This window comes from Rhamphochromis sp. 'chilingali' (genome assembly GCF_963969265.1).
Source record: "Rhamphochromis sp. 'chilingali' genome assembly, chromosome: 5".
Classification (NCBI taxonomy): Eukaryota; Metazoa; Chordata; class Actinopteri; order Cichliformes; family Cichlidae; genus Rhamphochromis; species Rhamphochromis sp. 'chilingali'.
The window spans coordinates 14,643,696-14,662,089 of record NC_137932.1 but is presented as its reverse complement, the minus strand read 5'-3'; the positions used below and the strand labels follow the sequence as shown (position 1 = coordinate 14,662,089).

The 18,394-nt window shown below is 40.6% G+C and overlaps 1 protein-coding gene across 1 annotated transcript; it reads right to left on the bottom strand.

Moving 5' to 3' along the window:
- Positions 1-4,456: 4,456 nt before the first annotated feature.
- Positions 4,457-10,102, bottom strand: rsph3 (radial spoke head 3). Its single transcript, XM_080882062.1, has 8 exons — positions 9,919-10,102; positions 8,639-8,720; positions 8,421-8,562; positions 8,179-8,324; positions 6,963-7,166; positions 5,536-5,698; positions 5,309-5,395; positions 4,457-4,585 (listed from the first exon to the last, which is right to left on the bottom strand). The coding sequence occupies exons 1-8, from the start codon at positions 10,026-10,028 to the stop codon at positions 4,506-4,508; spliced, it is 1,014 nt and encodes a 337-aa protein (XP_080738188.1). The 5' UTR covers positions 10,029-10,102; the 3' UTR covers positions 4,457-4,505.
- Positions 10,103-18,394: the final 8,292 nt, after the last annotated feature.

Here is an 18,394-nt window from a genome sequence, read left to right as displayed (position 1 = left end):
CATTCTTGAATTTGCCTGTTAGAGCACCTGAATAAACTGTTTGCAGTCGGATGCCAGATGCAAATGGATAAATACACAGGAAGGCACTTTGAATGCTCTTCTTGAATATCTGGAGTTCCTTAAAACCTGTTTCACTGCCTGCTCTGCCGATGATAATCTTTTTAAGATTGCTCTTTGAACATTAGATTTTGGCTGATTTTCTTTCATTGGTATGTTGACAGCTCAGAAGCACACAGGAACTTAATTCAGATAAGCAGTAAATGAACAATTGTACTGCAGAACTGAATGAAAAAGCTTGCCTTCAAGGGGGAAAAATGAGGAAACCTGAACTTCAGCTTTTTAATAATTCTATTATCTTGAGGTTGTAACATGTTGTTTCTATTTATAGGTCTATAATTGACAACTATTGCATCGAATTCATAAGTGCAAAAAAGACCCACAGAACTACTAATCATTGGAGCCCAACTGTCAGTCTGCCCCAGGGCAGCTGTGGCTAACTGTAGCTTGCCTTCACCAGTGTATGAATGTGAGAGTGAATGAATAGTCAGTGCTTTAAGTGGCCCAAAAGAGGTGCCGGTACTCTATTTTTTTTCGCCTCCCCTGAGGTAACAACAACTATATTGAATGGGTTTTATATACAACAGTCAACAGACAACCTTATACAAAATAATAAATCATTTTATTAGTTTGTGGATTTGCTTGAGCTAGAAAGAGCTACTGAACATAAATAAAATGTGCAAAAAGGTATTGAAATTTTTTTTTAACAAAATGTACATAAAATAAATTATAAACTAATTTGTATTTTGCTCTCTCTTGAGTCACTGCTGCTATCAGCAGCAGCACTTGTAAAGTTTTTTGTTTTGTTTTTTACACAAAATGTATATAAAATAAATTATAAAATAATTTGTATTTTGCTCTCTCTCTTGAGTCCCTGCTGGTATCAGCAGCAGCACTTGTAAAGTGTACCTGCAGAGCTTGGTAGTTCTCCCATACTACTTTCACTGTTCTCTCACTTGAAGCAACCCAAAAATAATAACCATAGAACAGTAGAATATAATCTTGAGTCTTGAAGATGGTTCATTTCTTTACCCCTGAAAAATATACAAAAGCAGATTCAGCAAAATACAATCACAGTACACCAAATGAAAAATGAGAAATACTGTACAAATCATTTTACCTAGAAAAGGCTCCAAAAGGTTTTGGGCTCCACTTTCCTTTCACTTTGGGCTTCGCAGTTTGTGGATGCTGCACTTCTCCTCCCTAGTGCCAGCCATGTCTGCACATATGTTTGTGCGTTAAACTGATCCAAGGGTGGTCCGTTGCATTTCAGGAAAATCATATTTGAAAGCCTTTTGATGTCGAGAGAGTTTCTTTTATCTGTCAAAGTATCATTCATTGAGCTGAAAGCTCGCTCACATTCACTTGTTGATACTGCAATGGTGTGGACAGCTGTAAGAAGCGGCTTCAGGGCTGCTGGTGTCTTGGAAGCTTTAAGGTCTTTATACTCCCTAAATCCTAGGACACTTTCCCTCTCCCCAACTCTGAATCTCTGACATAAATGTCTGACTGCTGCATCCCCATATTGAATATCTAGAGATGCAGGCCAGGAGTCAGACTGGAGGACCTTGATGTCTGAGAGGAGGTGACTATCTGTCTTTTCAGATGAGGTTTTACTGACATGCGAGGAAGTTGTTGGAGTCATCCTGCACTTAACATTTTCAGCCAGGCTATGGAAAAATTGGCCATGGTTGATTTTTTTAACCCTCTGATTTTCATGCAGGCATACATTTCTGAAGATTTTCTCCTTTTCAGCTTCAATGGCAGTTTGTGTGTAGGGACCAGGTGTGGATACCATTGACTCAAACACCCGGATTTGTCGGTCCAGCTGCCTGTCGGCTTGATCCAAAGTCATGTCCCGTCTCTGGAGCATTCTTGAGAGGTCACTGAGTTCTGTGAGAGCGTCATACATGATGCCAAGATTGACCACAAAAGAAACAGTAGTGAGAACATCATTGAGTCCTTTGTATTTTGCTCTCTCTCTCTTGAGTCCCTGCTGGTATCAGCAGCAGCACTTGTAAAGTGTACCTGCAGAGCTTGGTAGTTCTCCCATACTGCTTTCACTGTTCTCTCACTTGAAGCAACCCAACGCACTGATAAAACACAGCCTATCACAAGGAGACGTTGTCCAACATTGTGAGCACTCTCGGTTAACTCCCTTTGGTTTTTTTGGTGATGCATGGTAGAGGGAGTAAAGCTGATCTAAGAATATTTTAAAGTGGTTGATTCCTCCTACCTCCTTCAAAACATCACAAACTGCCAGTTCCAGTCTGTGATTGGAACAATGCCAGACAAACAGGTAAGGGAATTTGGAACAAAGCTGCGCAGCAACTCCTGCTTTCCTCCCAAGCATCACTGAGGCTCCATCACAAGCAAATGCCAACAAATGTTCCTGTAGGTAGTGAGGGTCAAAGCCATTATTATGAAGACATCCTAACAGTGCTTCAGTGATGTCCTTTGCTGTGGTCCCCTGCAGCTCAATCAGTTCAAAAAATATTGTGTCTGGATTTTCACTGGAAATAGCTGACCGCAGGCACACGACAAGCACAGACTTTCCACTTATTGTAGTGGATTCATCAATGAGCACACACAATTTTCTTTCATTCATCACTATGTCATTGACTACCTTCTTTTTCATTTCAGCTGCAATGTGATCCAGTATATTTGCACATGAGTTATTAGAGTGCAAAACTCTGCCCATCTTGACACCATTTAAGACTTGCAACTGGACATCTATTGGCATGTCTGTAAAGGGACGCCCATGCTTGCCAATCTTATAAGCTGTTCTAAACACATTGCAAGTTGAAGCGTAGTCAGCCTTTCTCATATCTTCAATGTGTTTTTGCATTGTATTTTGTGTTGCCTTCTCTTTTATTTCAACTGCTTTCTTGTGATAAATTGAGTCTCTGTGCTCTTTTATTTTTTTTCGTAGTGAGTTTTGTTGTGCAGCCTTGTCCCTTCCAAAAGACGAGATTAAGCACCCACTCCACTCCTGCGACACTCTCTGCCCTTGCTGCATGTCCACGCGAGCACAAACTTGACTACACACACTACAACCCAACTTTTGATTTCTGCTGATCAGCCACTTGTAATTTGTGGAGAAATACCGGACTTGTGCTTGGGACCAACATTCTGGCCACTCATGCTCGCTAACGCGGCTGTTGTCATCGGTAGAAATGGTGTCATTCTCGTCCTCGTCGTCGCAAAAAGTGCCGTCGTCCGCGGCTGCGGCACTAGTGCAGCTTTCATCTGACCTGCAGCGATATCATTCTGGCTTGGTGGGGTGTCAGCCAGCGAGTCCTCTGATTCTGACCTTGTTCTTTTACTACTCAGAGTCTGAAGCCAGGAGAGCATATTAAGTGTTCATTGTTTTTGTATTTTAACAGAGCAGCTGTTTGGGCGTTTTACACAACCTCTCCGGACCACGTTGAGTTGTTGACATGACAACGGCAAAAGCGACGCATGCGCTTTTCACTTGTAAAACACATTGGTGTATGGGTAATGTAGTCTCTGCTCTCGGTGGGACGAATTAGGAAGCGTGCTTGTGAAGGGCGCTCTGAAAAGCGGCAGCGCAGCCAAACGATTATAACAGATGTGCAAATGAGAGTACCGGTACGCTAAAAGCACGTTCTGGGCGCATGGAGAGGTGGCGGTACTCTCAAGAGCTATATTTAGAAGTGGCGGTACTGAGTACCGGCGCGTACCGGCCCACTTAAAGCACTGTGAATAGTGGTATTGTAAAGGGCTTTGAGGGGTCCCGAAAAGCGCTATATAAATGCAATCCATTATTATTATTATCATTATTATTATTATTATTATTATTATTATTATTAACTGATATATCAAACAGGCCGATGTCATCATCTTTGCTTTTTTGTGCTGCTCCCTTTAGAGGTCTCCCCAGAGGCTCATCTGCCTTTATCTCATCCTATTCCTCATATCCTGTCACACCAACCCTCTGCATGTCCTCCTTCACTACATCCATGAATCTTCTCTGAGGTCTTTCTCTGTTCCTCCTCCACTACTATATGGCCAAAACATCTCAGCCTCACTTTTCTACTTTGACTCCAAACCACTCAACATGAGTTGTCACTTTGATATGCTGATTTCTAATCTTGCCCATTCATGCAACTCCAGATGTAAATCTTAACATCTTCAATTCCAGCTCTGCCACCTTCACCTTGGCCTCCTGTCTAATATCATTTGATATTAGCTATTTACCGATCTATCATATCAGTCATTTATGAACAGCCAATGAAAGACACTTAACTTAAAAAGTTAAGAAGAGCCACCCTTCAACCAAAGTATGAATGTTGACATGGCATAGTTTGTCCACCTGAGGGCAGTTATTACCTTCCCTGTTGGTAGCCTGGGTTTGGAGCCGTAAACAAAAACCAGTTCATGAAGAAAAACTTTTATTTGTGGTAAATACTTGTGTATAAATCTCTCTATGAATCAGACTTTTCTGGCTGTGTCTCTTCCTCGTTGAAGCGCTCAAGTCTCTTCTGGGTTACATCGTAGATCATAGCTGAAACAGACAAAAACATGGAAATGTTTCAGTCACACAGGTGCAACCCCACCCCGTCCTGTTTGACTTCAGTGACAGCTGTAATGTTTATCACGCGCCACTAGATGGTAGTCACACAATGCATGCTGGGGAAAAGTTTACAAGAAGTAAATGCAGACCTCTACCCTCCTGAACCAAGTTTTTTAGAATTTTTTTTTTAAAACTGCTATTTCCTCTCAATTATTTGCCCAATTATTATAAATGACTAATTTCATCAGTCATTTATAAACTGCACACATGGTCACCAGTCAAATCTAATGTTTAAAGGCTTTAAAACTTGCTGACCTGGGTCTAAAATAAAGTTTTTAAAAAGCCTTTTTTCACCTGCAAGGTGTACTTCCTCCACCCTCAGTGCTGTTACAGAATCCTCAAATAGATTTCAATTTGAGTGGCACGTCCCATTCTTTTCATTTCTCTGCTTTCTATTTGAGTTGGTTTGAACTTATAAAGCACTTTGAAGTGATAAAAAAAAACTAATGCTAAATAAAAGTATAATTACAGAAAATCTACAGCAATGATGAGTGGACTACAGAAAATGATAAGCTGGAAAAAAAAATACTTAAACATAGCTATGCAGAAGTTTTTGTTAAATATAGCAAATTTAGGTTTGCATACATCAACCCAAAAAATCTCAAAAAAAGGGATGTCATCAAAAAATGAAATAAAATAACTAATGTCTCTTACTGTCAAGAATCTCTCTTGCTGTGTATCTCCTTTCCACCCTGTTGTTCACCTCGTCCATCAGCCATGGGAAGAAATTAGTCTCGATATCTGTAAATCAAAACCACAGATATGATTCATCCGCAAAGTTTGAGAAAATTACCTTTTCATCTATTAATAGACACAGATGTAAGGAAATTACGCTTTAGCAACAGAGGGCAGCGGCACCCTCGTGTGTCAAGTAGGCCGACCTTTCTCCACGGGGTTGTAAAAGTAGCCGTGCCTTCTTAGTGAGGTAAAGACAGCGGGTAGAAGACCGGCCAAGTACTGCTGGGTGTACGCCCGGGCGGCGATCTTCTCTGCAATCTCCTTTTCTTTCCTCAGCACCTCCCTCTGCTGTGCAATTCTACGCTCCTGAGGGAGGAAAGAACCCAGATTAATCTGTTTAATCTGGCACCAAAAAACTCACATTCATGATGTCTGAAATCCTGAAATTCTCCACCATACCTAGCAGGTGTAAGCAGTGCACAAACACTATGACCTCTATTATATCTAAAAAATGTCAGTGAGATCATACTCATGTAGCTTCACTACAGGAGTATGCATAGTGACTCATAAATATGAATTTTAGTACTCAAACACAGTTAATCTGCTTCATCAGCACTGTGACATTACTACCATATCAGACTTGGTTTGATGACACTGTTTCTCTGGCAACATTATTTGTGCTCCCTGTGTGACTTCTTTTTTTTTTAAAAAGATGATGAATCACCACACATATCTACAACAGCTAATCTTGACAGGAAATAGATGTCTAAACTGTTCCCACTTTATTAGGTACACCACGCTAATAAGGGGCAGGACCCACTTTTGCCTTGAGAACTGTTTTGATTCTTCATTGTATGGATTAAGCAAGGCGATGGAAACACTCCTCAGAGATTTGGCTCCAGCTTGACATGGACCCTATTGAAATTTCTATGTTTCACCAAATTTGGACCCTACCATCCAAATTTCACAGCAGAAATCAAGATTGATCAGATCAGGCAATTGTAGCCAGTTTCCTGGTCTTAGCTGACAGGAGTGGCACCTGGTGTGCTTTTCTTCTGCTGCTGTAGTCCATCTGCTTTAAGGTTCATAACAAGTGATTCTTTTGATTGCCTTCATATCACCTCAGAGCAGTCTGGCAGTTCCAATGTTAATTTTGCCAACAACGATGCAGTTTCTTCAGCTTATCTAATTCAGGGTTATGAGGGAGCTGGGGCCTGTCCAGTAGTCGTAGCGGAAGCAGACCCTGGACAGGTTGCCAGTTTGTCACAGGGCTAACACAAAGAGACAGACAAACATTCACACTCATTGTCAATTTAGAATCACCAATTAACCCAACCCTACTAAATGCTTGTCTTTGGGCTGTGAAGAGGAAGCTGGAGCACTTAAAGAGAACCCAAGCTGATGATGGATTGAGTTGCTGGCCTGTGACTGGCTAATATTTGCATTAATGGGAAGTGCAACAGGGGTACCTATTAAAGTGGCCAGTGAGTGTAATTATAATAGATAACAAAATGGTACTTTAAGTTCAAAACTTAAAACCTGGTTAGCATAAGTCCAGTTGCATGTTTAGGGTTTACAGGCTGCAGACAGACATGTTTGGATAAAGAGACCGTTTCTAGAACTTGAATACCTTCTCCTCGTTGTGTCGTCTCTCCATCTCCTGGAGCCGCTGCACCTCTGCCAGCTCATTATTTCGAAGCTCCTCGAAGGCTCTTTGCTGGGCCTTCAGACAGGCAAGCTCCTCCTCCTCCATCACCTCCAGCAGAGACTGTTCGATTGTCTTACCCACCAAGACCTCCAACACTGGCTGCACCTCAATGTCAAAGTCAAACAGCTGCATAGGGCGAGTATAAAAAAGTGGTGTTTTACTGTGAATTTTACAATATTTAAAAACTTGTTTTCATTACTACCTTACAAAGTCAAAATAAATTAGCAGCACTTTTCTTTTTCAGTTCCACAAAGTTGGGCAATTCACAGGCAACAGAATTAAAGGCAAAGACCAACACTTGAGTCTTGATTACTGACAAGCTGATAATAAAACAGAGCAACATGGAATAAGAAAGAAAAATCAACTTCAAAATAAATAAACCAGAAAAAAATAATATTAAATGACCTCCAACCAGTGAATAAAATAAAATAATGAAACCCAAATTACAAATTAATATGGTTAAAAAAATGGCCTGTATTTGTATAGCGCTTTTCTAGTCCCTAAGGACCCCAAAGCGCTTTACACAACCAGTCATCCACCCATTCACACACACATGTGATGGCAAGCTACATTGTAGCCACAGCCACCCTGGGGCGCACTGACAGAGGCGAGGCTGCCGGACACTGGCGCCACCGGGCCCTCTGACCACCACCAGTAGGCAACAGATGAAGTGTCTTGCCCAAGGACACAACGACCGAGACTGTCCAAGCCGGGGCACGAACCGGCAACCTTCCGATTACAAGGCGAACTCCCAACTCTTGAGCCACGATCGGCCCGGTTAAAATATGGTCAAAATGGTTAAAAAGCCAAAACAAAATGTAGAATAACTAGAGAATTGTTAAAACACAGAAAGAAAAAATAACCAAAAGAAGTAACGCCTGTAAAGCAAGCTCATTTCTGCATGTTTGTCCCCTGCCAACTAAATTTGAAAAAAGGTTTTGCCTCAAAACATGCCTGAATGTATAGTAAATTCTGTACTTTAGTCTCCGAGCCAAAGTGATTGGCAGCCTTATAAAGAGAAGTCTAGGTCTGGGTTATTGGCTCCTCCAGAAAAACAGAAGGCAACAAACAGGTCTAACCTTTTTTTATTAGAACTATGTTAATGCTATTAAACAAACCTTCCACTGGGACTACTTACCTCTCCCTCTTCTATCTGTGTTTCGACATCTTTGCCAGATTTGGCAGGTATGAAGAGTGGAGTTGCTGGTCTGTCCAGGAAGGGGTCAGTCTGACACTCAATGTCCGTAGTTGCAATAATATTGCTCAGTTCTTCAAGGTAGAGCTCTGAAAATTAAGCAAGCTCATTATAAAAACTCCATGTTTTTGGAGTCAGAAATAATTATTTTACATGTGCCGAAGTTGTCCAGGGAATTATTTTACCAGTTTGTACATCAGTGTGTTTTCTGCCCTCCAGTGCTTCAGGAGTGTTGGGTCTAAATTGCTCCCTGGCCTGTTTTCGAGCGATGGCTCGTCTCCTGTTGGCCTGTTGTCTTCGTATCTCTGCAGGGTCTGGCTGAGCTGTCTATCAGTGGGGAAAAGAAGGAAAGAACTACAACCTACACTGCACAAAAAACAGAAAATGAATGTTTCACACTTACAGTTGGTAGGATATGCTTGGCGTACGTATTTCCTCTGACAACACGGCGATCATACATAATGTTTCCATAATGACGCTTTGTCCTGCAGGAAGACGACAATTCATTTTAATGCATGCAAAAAGTTTCCAACTATTTCCAGCACCTATAAATGTTCACCACTTCTAAACAACCATCAACTGCTTTGACTCTATTAGGTCTGTGGGAATTCAAAGGCTGAAAATCTTTCTGAAATATTTGCACATACCTCCCTTTATAATTGATTAAATGTCCTTCAACCACTTCAATTCAGTGTCAGAATTAGTAGAATTCATTTAAATCCCTTGATTTCCAGGTTCACACATGGCTTTTAAGTGTAGTCGCCATATTTTCAAGGAGGTCGGGGCTTTGGAAAGGTCATTCGAGAAGCTCAATGTTAGCCTGCTTCATTAATCCAAAACCAGTTTGATTTGTGTTCAGCATTATTGTTCAAGTTTCAGCCATGTGGCTTTTGATTTGAAGTGAAGTTGAAAAATTTGGAGGTAATCCTTCTTCATTATTTTTACTTGTATGCTGCACAAAGCGTGCAACTGGCAGCAAAACATCCCCAGAGCTTGATGCGACCACCACCATACTAGCCAGCTGGTACAGCGTTCTTAGGTTTGAACCTTGTTGGTGAACATCCTAACCAATTTCTTCTCATCTGAGGTAACCGTTTAGGTCTGGAAAAGTGGTAACACATTCTAACAGTTGTCTGAACTGATGATCCAGAAATCTGGAGTTGTATAGAAATGGCTCCAATCATTTTTATGCTGGTTAAAAGAAACTACCAGTTGTGCATAATCATGATTGTTTATTAGGTCTTGGCCTATTAAAAATGTAGTACCTTCAGCACCTACATTTAAATCTCAAAAGATACATGTATGATTTGAGCCTGTGTTTATACTTTTGCACCTAATTATTGGCATTAAAGAAGTATGCTGTATAATCATTTCAACATAGAAAAAAGAACAGTTCAAAGAAATCATTAAAATCCCAAAATTATAGTGCCATTCGTGCCCATGACGAGTGTATTTAAACTTCTGACCACAACTATCTGATTTACTCAATTATTCAAGTAACAGGATGCTTTAGCTCTCGGATTTTTATTACTTGTAAATGAAATATAAACTTCAGCTACTTTTTCTTACAGTCAGTAAAGCCGCTGTAGTGGATTTTATTTCCACAGCCAATATGCTATATTTCAGGTACAGTTAGCCACTTATAAGCTCGCATCTAAGACACCATGAACAACGGCACCGTACTCTTCAGTCGACGTCTCGCTGTACTTTGAGCGGTTCTCGACAGCTCTGGGGCGGCTGGAGAAGGTGTATGTTCCGCTTGGATCTCTGTGACTGTGTGAAGCAAAAGCCATCTTTCAGAAAACCCCAGATACTCTAGCTAACTGTTAGCTTGTTAATGTCAGTGTTTAGGCCTGACAACAAACGGTAACCAAGAGGATACAAACTGTTGTAGCAACCGTCTCCAGGAAGTGTACCATATAAGGTCCATTGAGTCACTTCTTTTTTTCTTTTTTCTTTTTTTGGTTTTCGCTTTCTAATAATACAGAATGTAATAAAACCAAAAGAGTCGGCTTTTAAAATTAGCCCTCTGACATAAACGACAAATTCTGTTTAGAATTAGACTTTTTTGGATTAAACTGTAGCCATGATGTAAGATTTTTTTTTCATGTCTTCAAGACATGTGATGGGATGTGTTTGAACTTTAACCTTTTTTTCCAGCTTTAAGATCAGTTTCATGCCACATGGTCATGTGGTCTAATAAGTTGAAAGTGTATGTCTTTGTATATCGTCTGTCACTTGTATAGGTTTCAGCTGAGCATGTGTTGTAAGTGAAGGTCTTGTGAAAATCACAAGTAAAACATAAAGTCAGCTGTTTGTTAGTGCCAAGTATACAGCTCATAAAAATGAAAAGAAAAATGGGTCAAAGGACTTCATCCTGATACCTAATGGAGAGTCAGGGTGCCGTTGCCTGCTTGTAGACGTTTGTGCATCCCTCTATGGATGTGCCTCCCCAGACCAGCACCGACCCACCACCAAATCTGTCACACTGAAAGATGTTTCTGGCAGCACAACATTCTCCAGGGCGAGTCTGCTCTCATCTGTGAAAAGCACAGTTTCTAGTATTGTTTCTAGTATTCTAAAGCTACTCCCAGTGTGGCACCACAGTGCAGGGCAGTGAGCACAGGGGTCACTACAAGATGTCAGCCCCTTAAGTCACAATCGTGAAATCTGTTTCTGATTGTTTCGTCAGAGACATTCAAGCCACCAGTTGCCTGCTAGAGGTCACTTCGTAGCTCTGGCATTGTAGCTCTCTCATCCTGTTCCTCCTTGCACAAAGGAGCAAATACCGGTCCTGATGGGTTAAGGACTTTCTACACCCCTGTACAGCTCTCCTAGAGTAACTGCCTGTCTCCTGGAATCTCTTCCATGCTCTTGAGACTGTGCTGAGAGACACAGCAAGCCTTCTGGCAATGGCACGTATTGATGATTTGAACTATGCTGTGCACCATCTGTAGGGTCCAGATATCGCCTCATGCTGCCAGCAGTGACAATGCAAAACTAACCTTTAGAAAAATGCAAAACTAATAAAAAAAAATGATGAGAAAAGATGAAGAAGGGGGAAAAAAAACCTGTGACCTCCACCTGCAAAACTGTTCCTGTTTCAGGTTTTGTCTCATCGATGCCTCTACTGTTAATTTCATGAACACCGAAGCAGCTGAACCTGATTAAAAACCCCCTCTGCGACTTAACTGACCAGCTCAATGATCCATTATTTATTTATTTTTTAGCTGTGTATATAAGTAACTGTACATCTTCATGTCTTTATCAAACTGCTTTTATTCCTATGATGATTGTACTTTGTCTCAAAACTGAGCTAAATTAAATCATTCCTCAACTAAATTCCTGAGACTAAAGAGAAGTGGATTGTTATCTTTTTGCCATTAAAAATGCTTCTACTGTAACGATTTTTCTTTAAGGTTTCAATTCTTGCTGTGATCAAAGCCTCCATCTCAAAGTCAAGACTGAACTGCCAGTTTCAGACAAACAGACACGCAGAAACAGCTTTTCAGCCCATAAACAGTCTATTAATGTCAAAAACAAACCCAGTATTGTAAGCACCTGCTAGACTCTTACAACACATCAGAAATTCTGAGAATAACCTCTTGATGCAAGAACGACTTCCTGCACAGAAAAGAAAGCCAAAAGGTGACGGTGTCATCCTGCATCTTTTTGTATTTTTTGCATATAAAGACATCTCTTAGCACTATACGAGGTAAGACTTTCTCTAAAAGCTAGAATTGACAGTAAACATAAACAGAGTTTCAGTGTCTGACTTCAGATGTGAGCAGTGGTGCAAATGTGGTGCTTCTTCACACTATTGCAGCCTATAAAAAAACAAAACAAGCAAGAAAAAGAAAGCAGTACACTTGAAAACAGATTTGTTTTTACCCACAGCTAACACTTCATCCTGGCCCACATGAGTGTCTTAGTAAAAAGCAGAAACTCAGCTCAAGATGATGCTCAACCACAGAGTTTTCAGAGCTTTATAAAAAAGAAAAAGTCTGAACATGTCAGAGAAAAATAGGGCACAGGAACTGACACCAGACTCTGTGTGGAGGGAGGACAAAGGTGAGCGTTCTGTGGTGAGAAGTGGCACTTTTCTTCGTTTCCGTATCGATGATTTAATTATGCCTTTGTCTGTCGATATCGTTACATAACAGGCAAAATGTTTAAATATCCAAAAAAAGGTTTCTTGTCTAATTCGTCTAATTGCTGCAAGTGCAACCCCCCTGCTGGAACTGCATCATGTGTTTTCTAAAAAAGGGTGAATAATGAACCTTGATGTCTATTCAGGTGAGGACGTGAGGGTGGGGGGGGGGGGGGGGGGGGGGGGGGGGGGTAATCTGTTGTTAACATTACACCACAGTGTATTGTTTATGCCTCAGCTGCCACAAATCATTAAAATCATTACACATTATTAAAGGGCAAACTTTGCAGATTGCCACTCTGTTAGTTTCTTCTCATTAGTCTTGACTGACAGCCATGGTATTATGTAATCAGCAGGGCATGCTTCCACACATTCATTCTTTTTTCTTTTTTTTCAGTACAGTAATGGACTCACAACATAATCTTTTGTACTTTTGGTTCAAGACTTCAACCCCACTGGGAGCCTGGATTTGGATGAGCAGAGCGAAAGGACAAGTCTAAATGTGTTGTGCCGAACTTCGGTGACGACACACACAGAAGGCGGTTGCGGGTGAGGGTTGGGGGGAGGGCTTCTAGGTCTGTCAACATGCGCCCAAGCCTACACGGAAAGTGGTAAACCAGTGTCAAGGAAAGTAGTAAAACCTGCGGCAGGTAATTACTGTAAATGAAAAACAAATCTCCAGCATGCTTATTGATGAGTGTGGGATGGAAAACCATTACAAGTAAAATCAATCCAATTTAACACTGGTTTGAGACCTGCAGTCAAACAGTGTCAGAATAATACAAATAAAGTTTTATTTGTACAGAATTTTTCAAAACATGACTGTAAAGTGCTTTACAGACCACAAGCCATGTCAGTTTGTGTTGCTGATCTGATTCAGGGCTGCTAACCTATCCCTGCTATCACTGGGAGAGAGGCAGGATATACTTTGGACAGGTCACAGGGCTAAGACAGACAAGCATTCACACTCATACTTACACTTCAGTTAATCTGACATGCTTGTCTTTGCTCTGTGAGAGGAAGCTGGTGATTCCACAGAGGACCCGCACATACATGGGAAACAAAGAGTCTCCAGCAGGGCGATAATTTAAACCTTCTTGATAGATGCATATATGAAAGTTGTGGTCCAGCATCCTGCCCAAGGATATTTTGAGATGCAGACTGGAGGAGCCAGGGACTGAAACACCAGACGTGCAATGAGTAGATTACCTCTCGAGCCCCAACCACCTCTTAGGTCACTTCTTCTTTGGTGACTAGCAGATTGGCACGGTCACCTGTGCTTTGCATGGAAGGCATTTACTGGTCGTGAAGTGAAACCAGTAGTGAAAAAGTGATCATGTGCTTCCAGCTCATCCCTGATCCAATATCTCATTCTTGATGATCAGCATGTTTGATTTAGTGAAGATTTTAGCCTTGCTGACGCAGCCGGTGCCATTTATCCAGGCTTGGGACCAGCAGGGAGAGTACACTGACTTGCTGAATAGAATAATAAATAAAAAATTAGAAATAAAATGAAATACATAGGGCTATAAAGAAAAAGAGAGGGCATAAGAAACGTTTTTATAGAAAAGCTTTTTTGTAAAAATTGCCTTTAATAGCAAATTTTGGGGAAAAGATAACAAAAAGTCTTGAAACATGTAATGCTTCAGTTAATGGTGGGTACTCCAGTGAGGCCCCTGTAAAGGGTTAAAAGTAGATACTGAGTTTGCTAACCTCAGTCTTCTTGTAAAGCGCGCTCCAGCTGCAAGTCTCTAACAGAAAACGTCTTTAAGGTGGCTTCTGTAAAGAGGTGGGCTGTGGGAACAGTTGGGGGGGGGGCTCTGACATTGGTTCATGAGGTCTGAGTACATCTATAGTGTAGGCTGGAGTGAGGCCATGTCATTTAGAGCCAGGTGAAGTAGGAGATTTACTTTTGGCAGAGACCAGAGTATTGGGAATAGCCTAAATGTGATAAGATGAAGGCATGGAGGGCATTTACAATGTCTGCTTCAGATAGAAAATATTTCTTTTAACCCTTTTATGACAAGTGATCATTCGTATGTCAAAAACAGAGCTGAGAGTCAAAGATACAAGCAGAGGACAGATATAACCTGCTCATTAGCAGTGTTGGTCAAGTTACTTGAAAAAAGTAATCAGTAACTAATTACTGATTACTTCCCCCAAAAAGTAATCCCATTACTTTACTGATTACTTATTTTCAAAAGTAATCAATTACTTACTTACTTAGTTACATTTTAAAAACACGATTTACAACCTGAAGAGGTGATAAAGCGACATATCTTTCAGCCCAATTCTACTTTTTCTGCATAATCCATCATACAAAATGTAATCAAATGGAAAAGTCTCTTTTTAAAACTTGTTTTATTAGTTTTAATCTTTTAACTTTATGCATCAAGCAAAAATTTAATTATATGCAACATTCTCTGACTGGAAGAAATTTGTTTAATATTTAAACCCATTTTCTGCACATTCCAGCACATAAAATAAAATATATATATTATTGTTTACACTCACTCTTTCAGTAAAACACAGCAGAAAATAAATAAAATCAAAGACTAGCGGTCCTGTTGCTCTATTTTCACCTGTAAAGCAGAAGTGGAGTAGGCGGAGGTTTACCCTGGTGCAGGTGTGCCGCAGGGGTCAGTGGAAGAATCCGTGAGTTTCTCTGTGAGTTTCCCATTACATCGTAGCGCACTCAGTGCTTGCTTGGAAGTTTAGGGGTTTTTTCGCTGTAAAAAGAAGTTTTCTTCCCACGCACAACAGACACTAATGTTTTTGTCACTTTTTATGGAATCAAACTCAAAATAAGGTCAGTACTTCCACGCTTTAAACCATAGGTGTCAAACTCTGGCCCGTGGGCCAAATTTGGCCCGCAGCCTAATTACATTTGGCCCATGAAGCCACACCAAATTACTATTAGAGCTGGCCTACTGGTATTATACAGCTAATATATATATTGTTTAGTATCAAGCTTTGCTTGTTCCATATTCAGTTTTTCAGCAAAACGTGTTTGACTCCATAAGAAAAGATTCATTCTTATATCTGGAGGAATAAATATATTTCAATAAATATTAACGTTCCAGTTTTGAATTTTGGCCCACTGTGTATTTGAGTTTGACACCCCTGAATGCTGCACGCTCATACTCTCTCCGCACTCCATATATTATCCATTGTTGATCTGCACACAGCTGTTGTCAAAAACGTCGCACTCGCTTACGTCACTGTCATAAGACCTCGCGAAAAAAATATCACGGTTTTAGTAACGCAGCGTTCCTACGGGAAAGTAACGGTAATCTACTTACCGGTTTTGCAATAGTAATCCCTTACTTTACTCGTTACTTGAAAAAAGTAATCGGATTACAAGTAACGCGTTACTGCCCATCTCTGCTCATTAGTGTATAGTCTATTTTTCCAGAGTAAGAAGATCCCACATAGAGAAAAGATCAAGAACACATGGACTATTTTTATTTAACCTGTGGATAAAATATTAATGAAACTGTCTTTTCAATCACAGATATATCAGATTAGGTGTAATAACTCTAATCATGGTGGGGTGGGGCAGTAGTTAGCACTGTTGCCTCACAGCAAGAGGGTCCTGAGTTTGAATCCAACAACTGGCCAGGGGCTTTTTGTGTGGAGGTTGGTGTTCTTCCCATGTTTGTGTGGATTCTTGTTATCTACTCCAGCTTCTGCCCACAGTCCAAAGACATGCACGTAGTGGGTAAGGTTAAATAGTGATTCTAAATTGCCCATAGGTGTGAATATGAGTGCAAATGTTTGTCTGTCTCTCTCTGTGTTAGCCCTGCGTTAGCTTGGTGACCCCTCCACAGTATACCCTGCCTCTCGTCCTATGGCTCCAGCCCCCCGTGCGACGCTGAAATGGATAACAGAAAGATTATCCAATGTTAAATCAACCAGTTGAAGGATTATTTAAGAACAGGTTCATGTTTTCATGTACTGTAACTCTTGCTTCCTTCTTCCACAAGACTTGAAAGTAATTTGTCAATCTGACTGAAATGTCTCAACAACTACAGGATGACAGGCTTTCATAAGACCAACGCTACTAACTGATTCAGATTTTTTCAGATTTTTCCCAAAACAAGTCCAAAAGCCTGCAAAAACTAAAAACACTCCCATGAGCCTCTGCTGTATTCATGTTAAGTGCTGACTAGAAACGCTGCGTGCTGATGTTAGCATTTACCTCAAAGCGGTGCAGCCTCGCGTGCTATATTTTCTGACCTTTTAAAGACAAAAAAAAAAACCAAGTGACCAACTGCTGAACAAATGTATCCAGAACGCCGTGCTAGTGACTGTCAGCTTCCTCCACAGTAGAGTTTAAAAACGGACTTTTAAAATGAAGACAACATATTTCTTTCATTGCAACTCAAAAGATTTCTATTGCATAATTGTTTGTTATCAAACCTTTTGATGTTACTAGCAGCATCTTAGTTTGGGGGTTTGGAGATAACCTGAAACAGAGCCACCGTGTTCTTATGTGGAGATCCTTCGACAGATACCCCAATAAAGAAAAAACGAAAGCTATAAACTGAGGTCTACATTTTGGAAGAATTTTGAATCGTGCAAAGAATGTGCAGAGTTGGACTGTCAGAGAGGTACTAATAGAGCCCTGGTTGTTTTTGAGGCTTGTGGCTTGTTGTATTACACAAGTTCTTCCTGTTTTTGTTCGCCATTTGCTAAAAGATTATAGATTAAACAATTGTCTCTTACATATGACACAGGATTCAATGTGAATGCCTACAGCATATGATTGCTGTTGATTTTTGTTTTTCTGTGCTTTCCTATGGAAATGGGTAATAAAAGTACTTGCAGGACACTAATGTCACGGTCCTCCTTTGTTTTGAACTGCCTTCTCCCTTTCTCTCTGTCTTTGTTTTGCTACTTATCTTACCTTTCTTTCTCTATCACTGATTTCGTCCTTGACAAAGAACCCCGCCTGGCCCGCTCTCGCCCCCACAAACCTGCAGATATCAGAGAGCACTTACCTGAGCTCAAACCTGTGGAGAATCTGAGAATCCTCACCTGAGTCTGTGCCAGTTAAAGTCACAAAGAGTTACCTGTATTAACATCGGCCTGAACTTTGTGGTACCTGGAATACCTGTGAAGAAAACAAGAGACTCGCATCCTTTGCATGAATAATAATCTCCTGAATTGCGGCACATGCTTAGCTTTTGTTAACCTGAAAGCATTCATTACAATTATTAAACTTTTTCCAGTGCAGTTTAGTCTCCAAACACTTTGACACCTAATGTTGGTGGGGAACTGTTCAAGCTGAACCCTCCAAAGTGAACATGCACTTCTTGAGTTCTTCCCCTGTGGAAGGAGGCTTCTGTCCATCAGCTTCCTCCTATATCTGTGTTTTATTTTCTGGGTTATTTTCTTCATGCATGCATATTTTTCATGCACAGTTTACATTTTGCACATCCTCACATTTTTACTGAATAGTTCTGTTGTCACATATATATTTCTAACTTTTTTATTTGCACAAGTTGCCTTTATCTGATTTCTATAGTTTGTATATTTGACACTGAATGTCAAAATACTGACACCACTTCTGTGCATGCATGCACTTGCTTGTCAGTATAGCAGATTATGATGATTTTTTTGTGTGTTTTTGTGTGTCTGTCTTGGTGTTCAGTATTCAGCTGGATAAATCAGGCTCACTTTCAATCAGTTTAAATTTGGAAAATTAGACAAGAAAATCAGCTCGTCAAGGAAGGAAAGAGTGTTAACACCGCGTAGAAAGGAGGAAGGAGAGGTGGCATCAGCTCATCTGCAGTCACAGACAAGAGGAACAGCAATTCGCAGAAAAACCAAATCCGCCCATGTGACAGAATCTGGTTTCCTTCAGCTTTAGCATGTGTGCCAGAACACGCTGTTCTCTCAATGAAGCTTGTTAGCGCGTTATGCAACATGTCTAGAAAAGAGAACTCTGGCCAAAGTAGTCACTCTCCTCCTTTCTGTCATTAATTTAGACACTAATGATTGCAC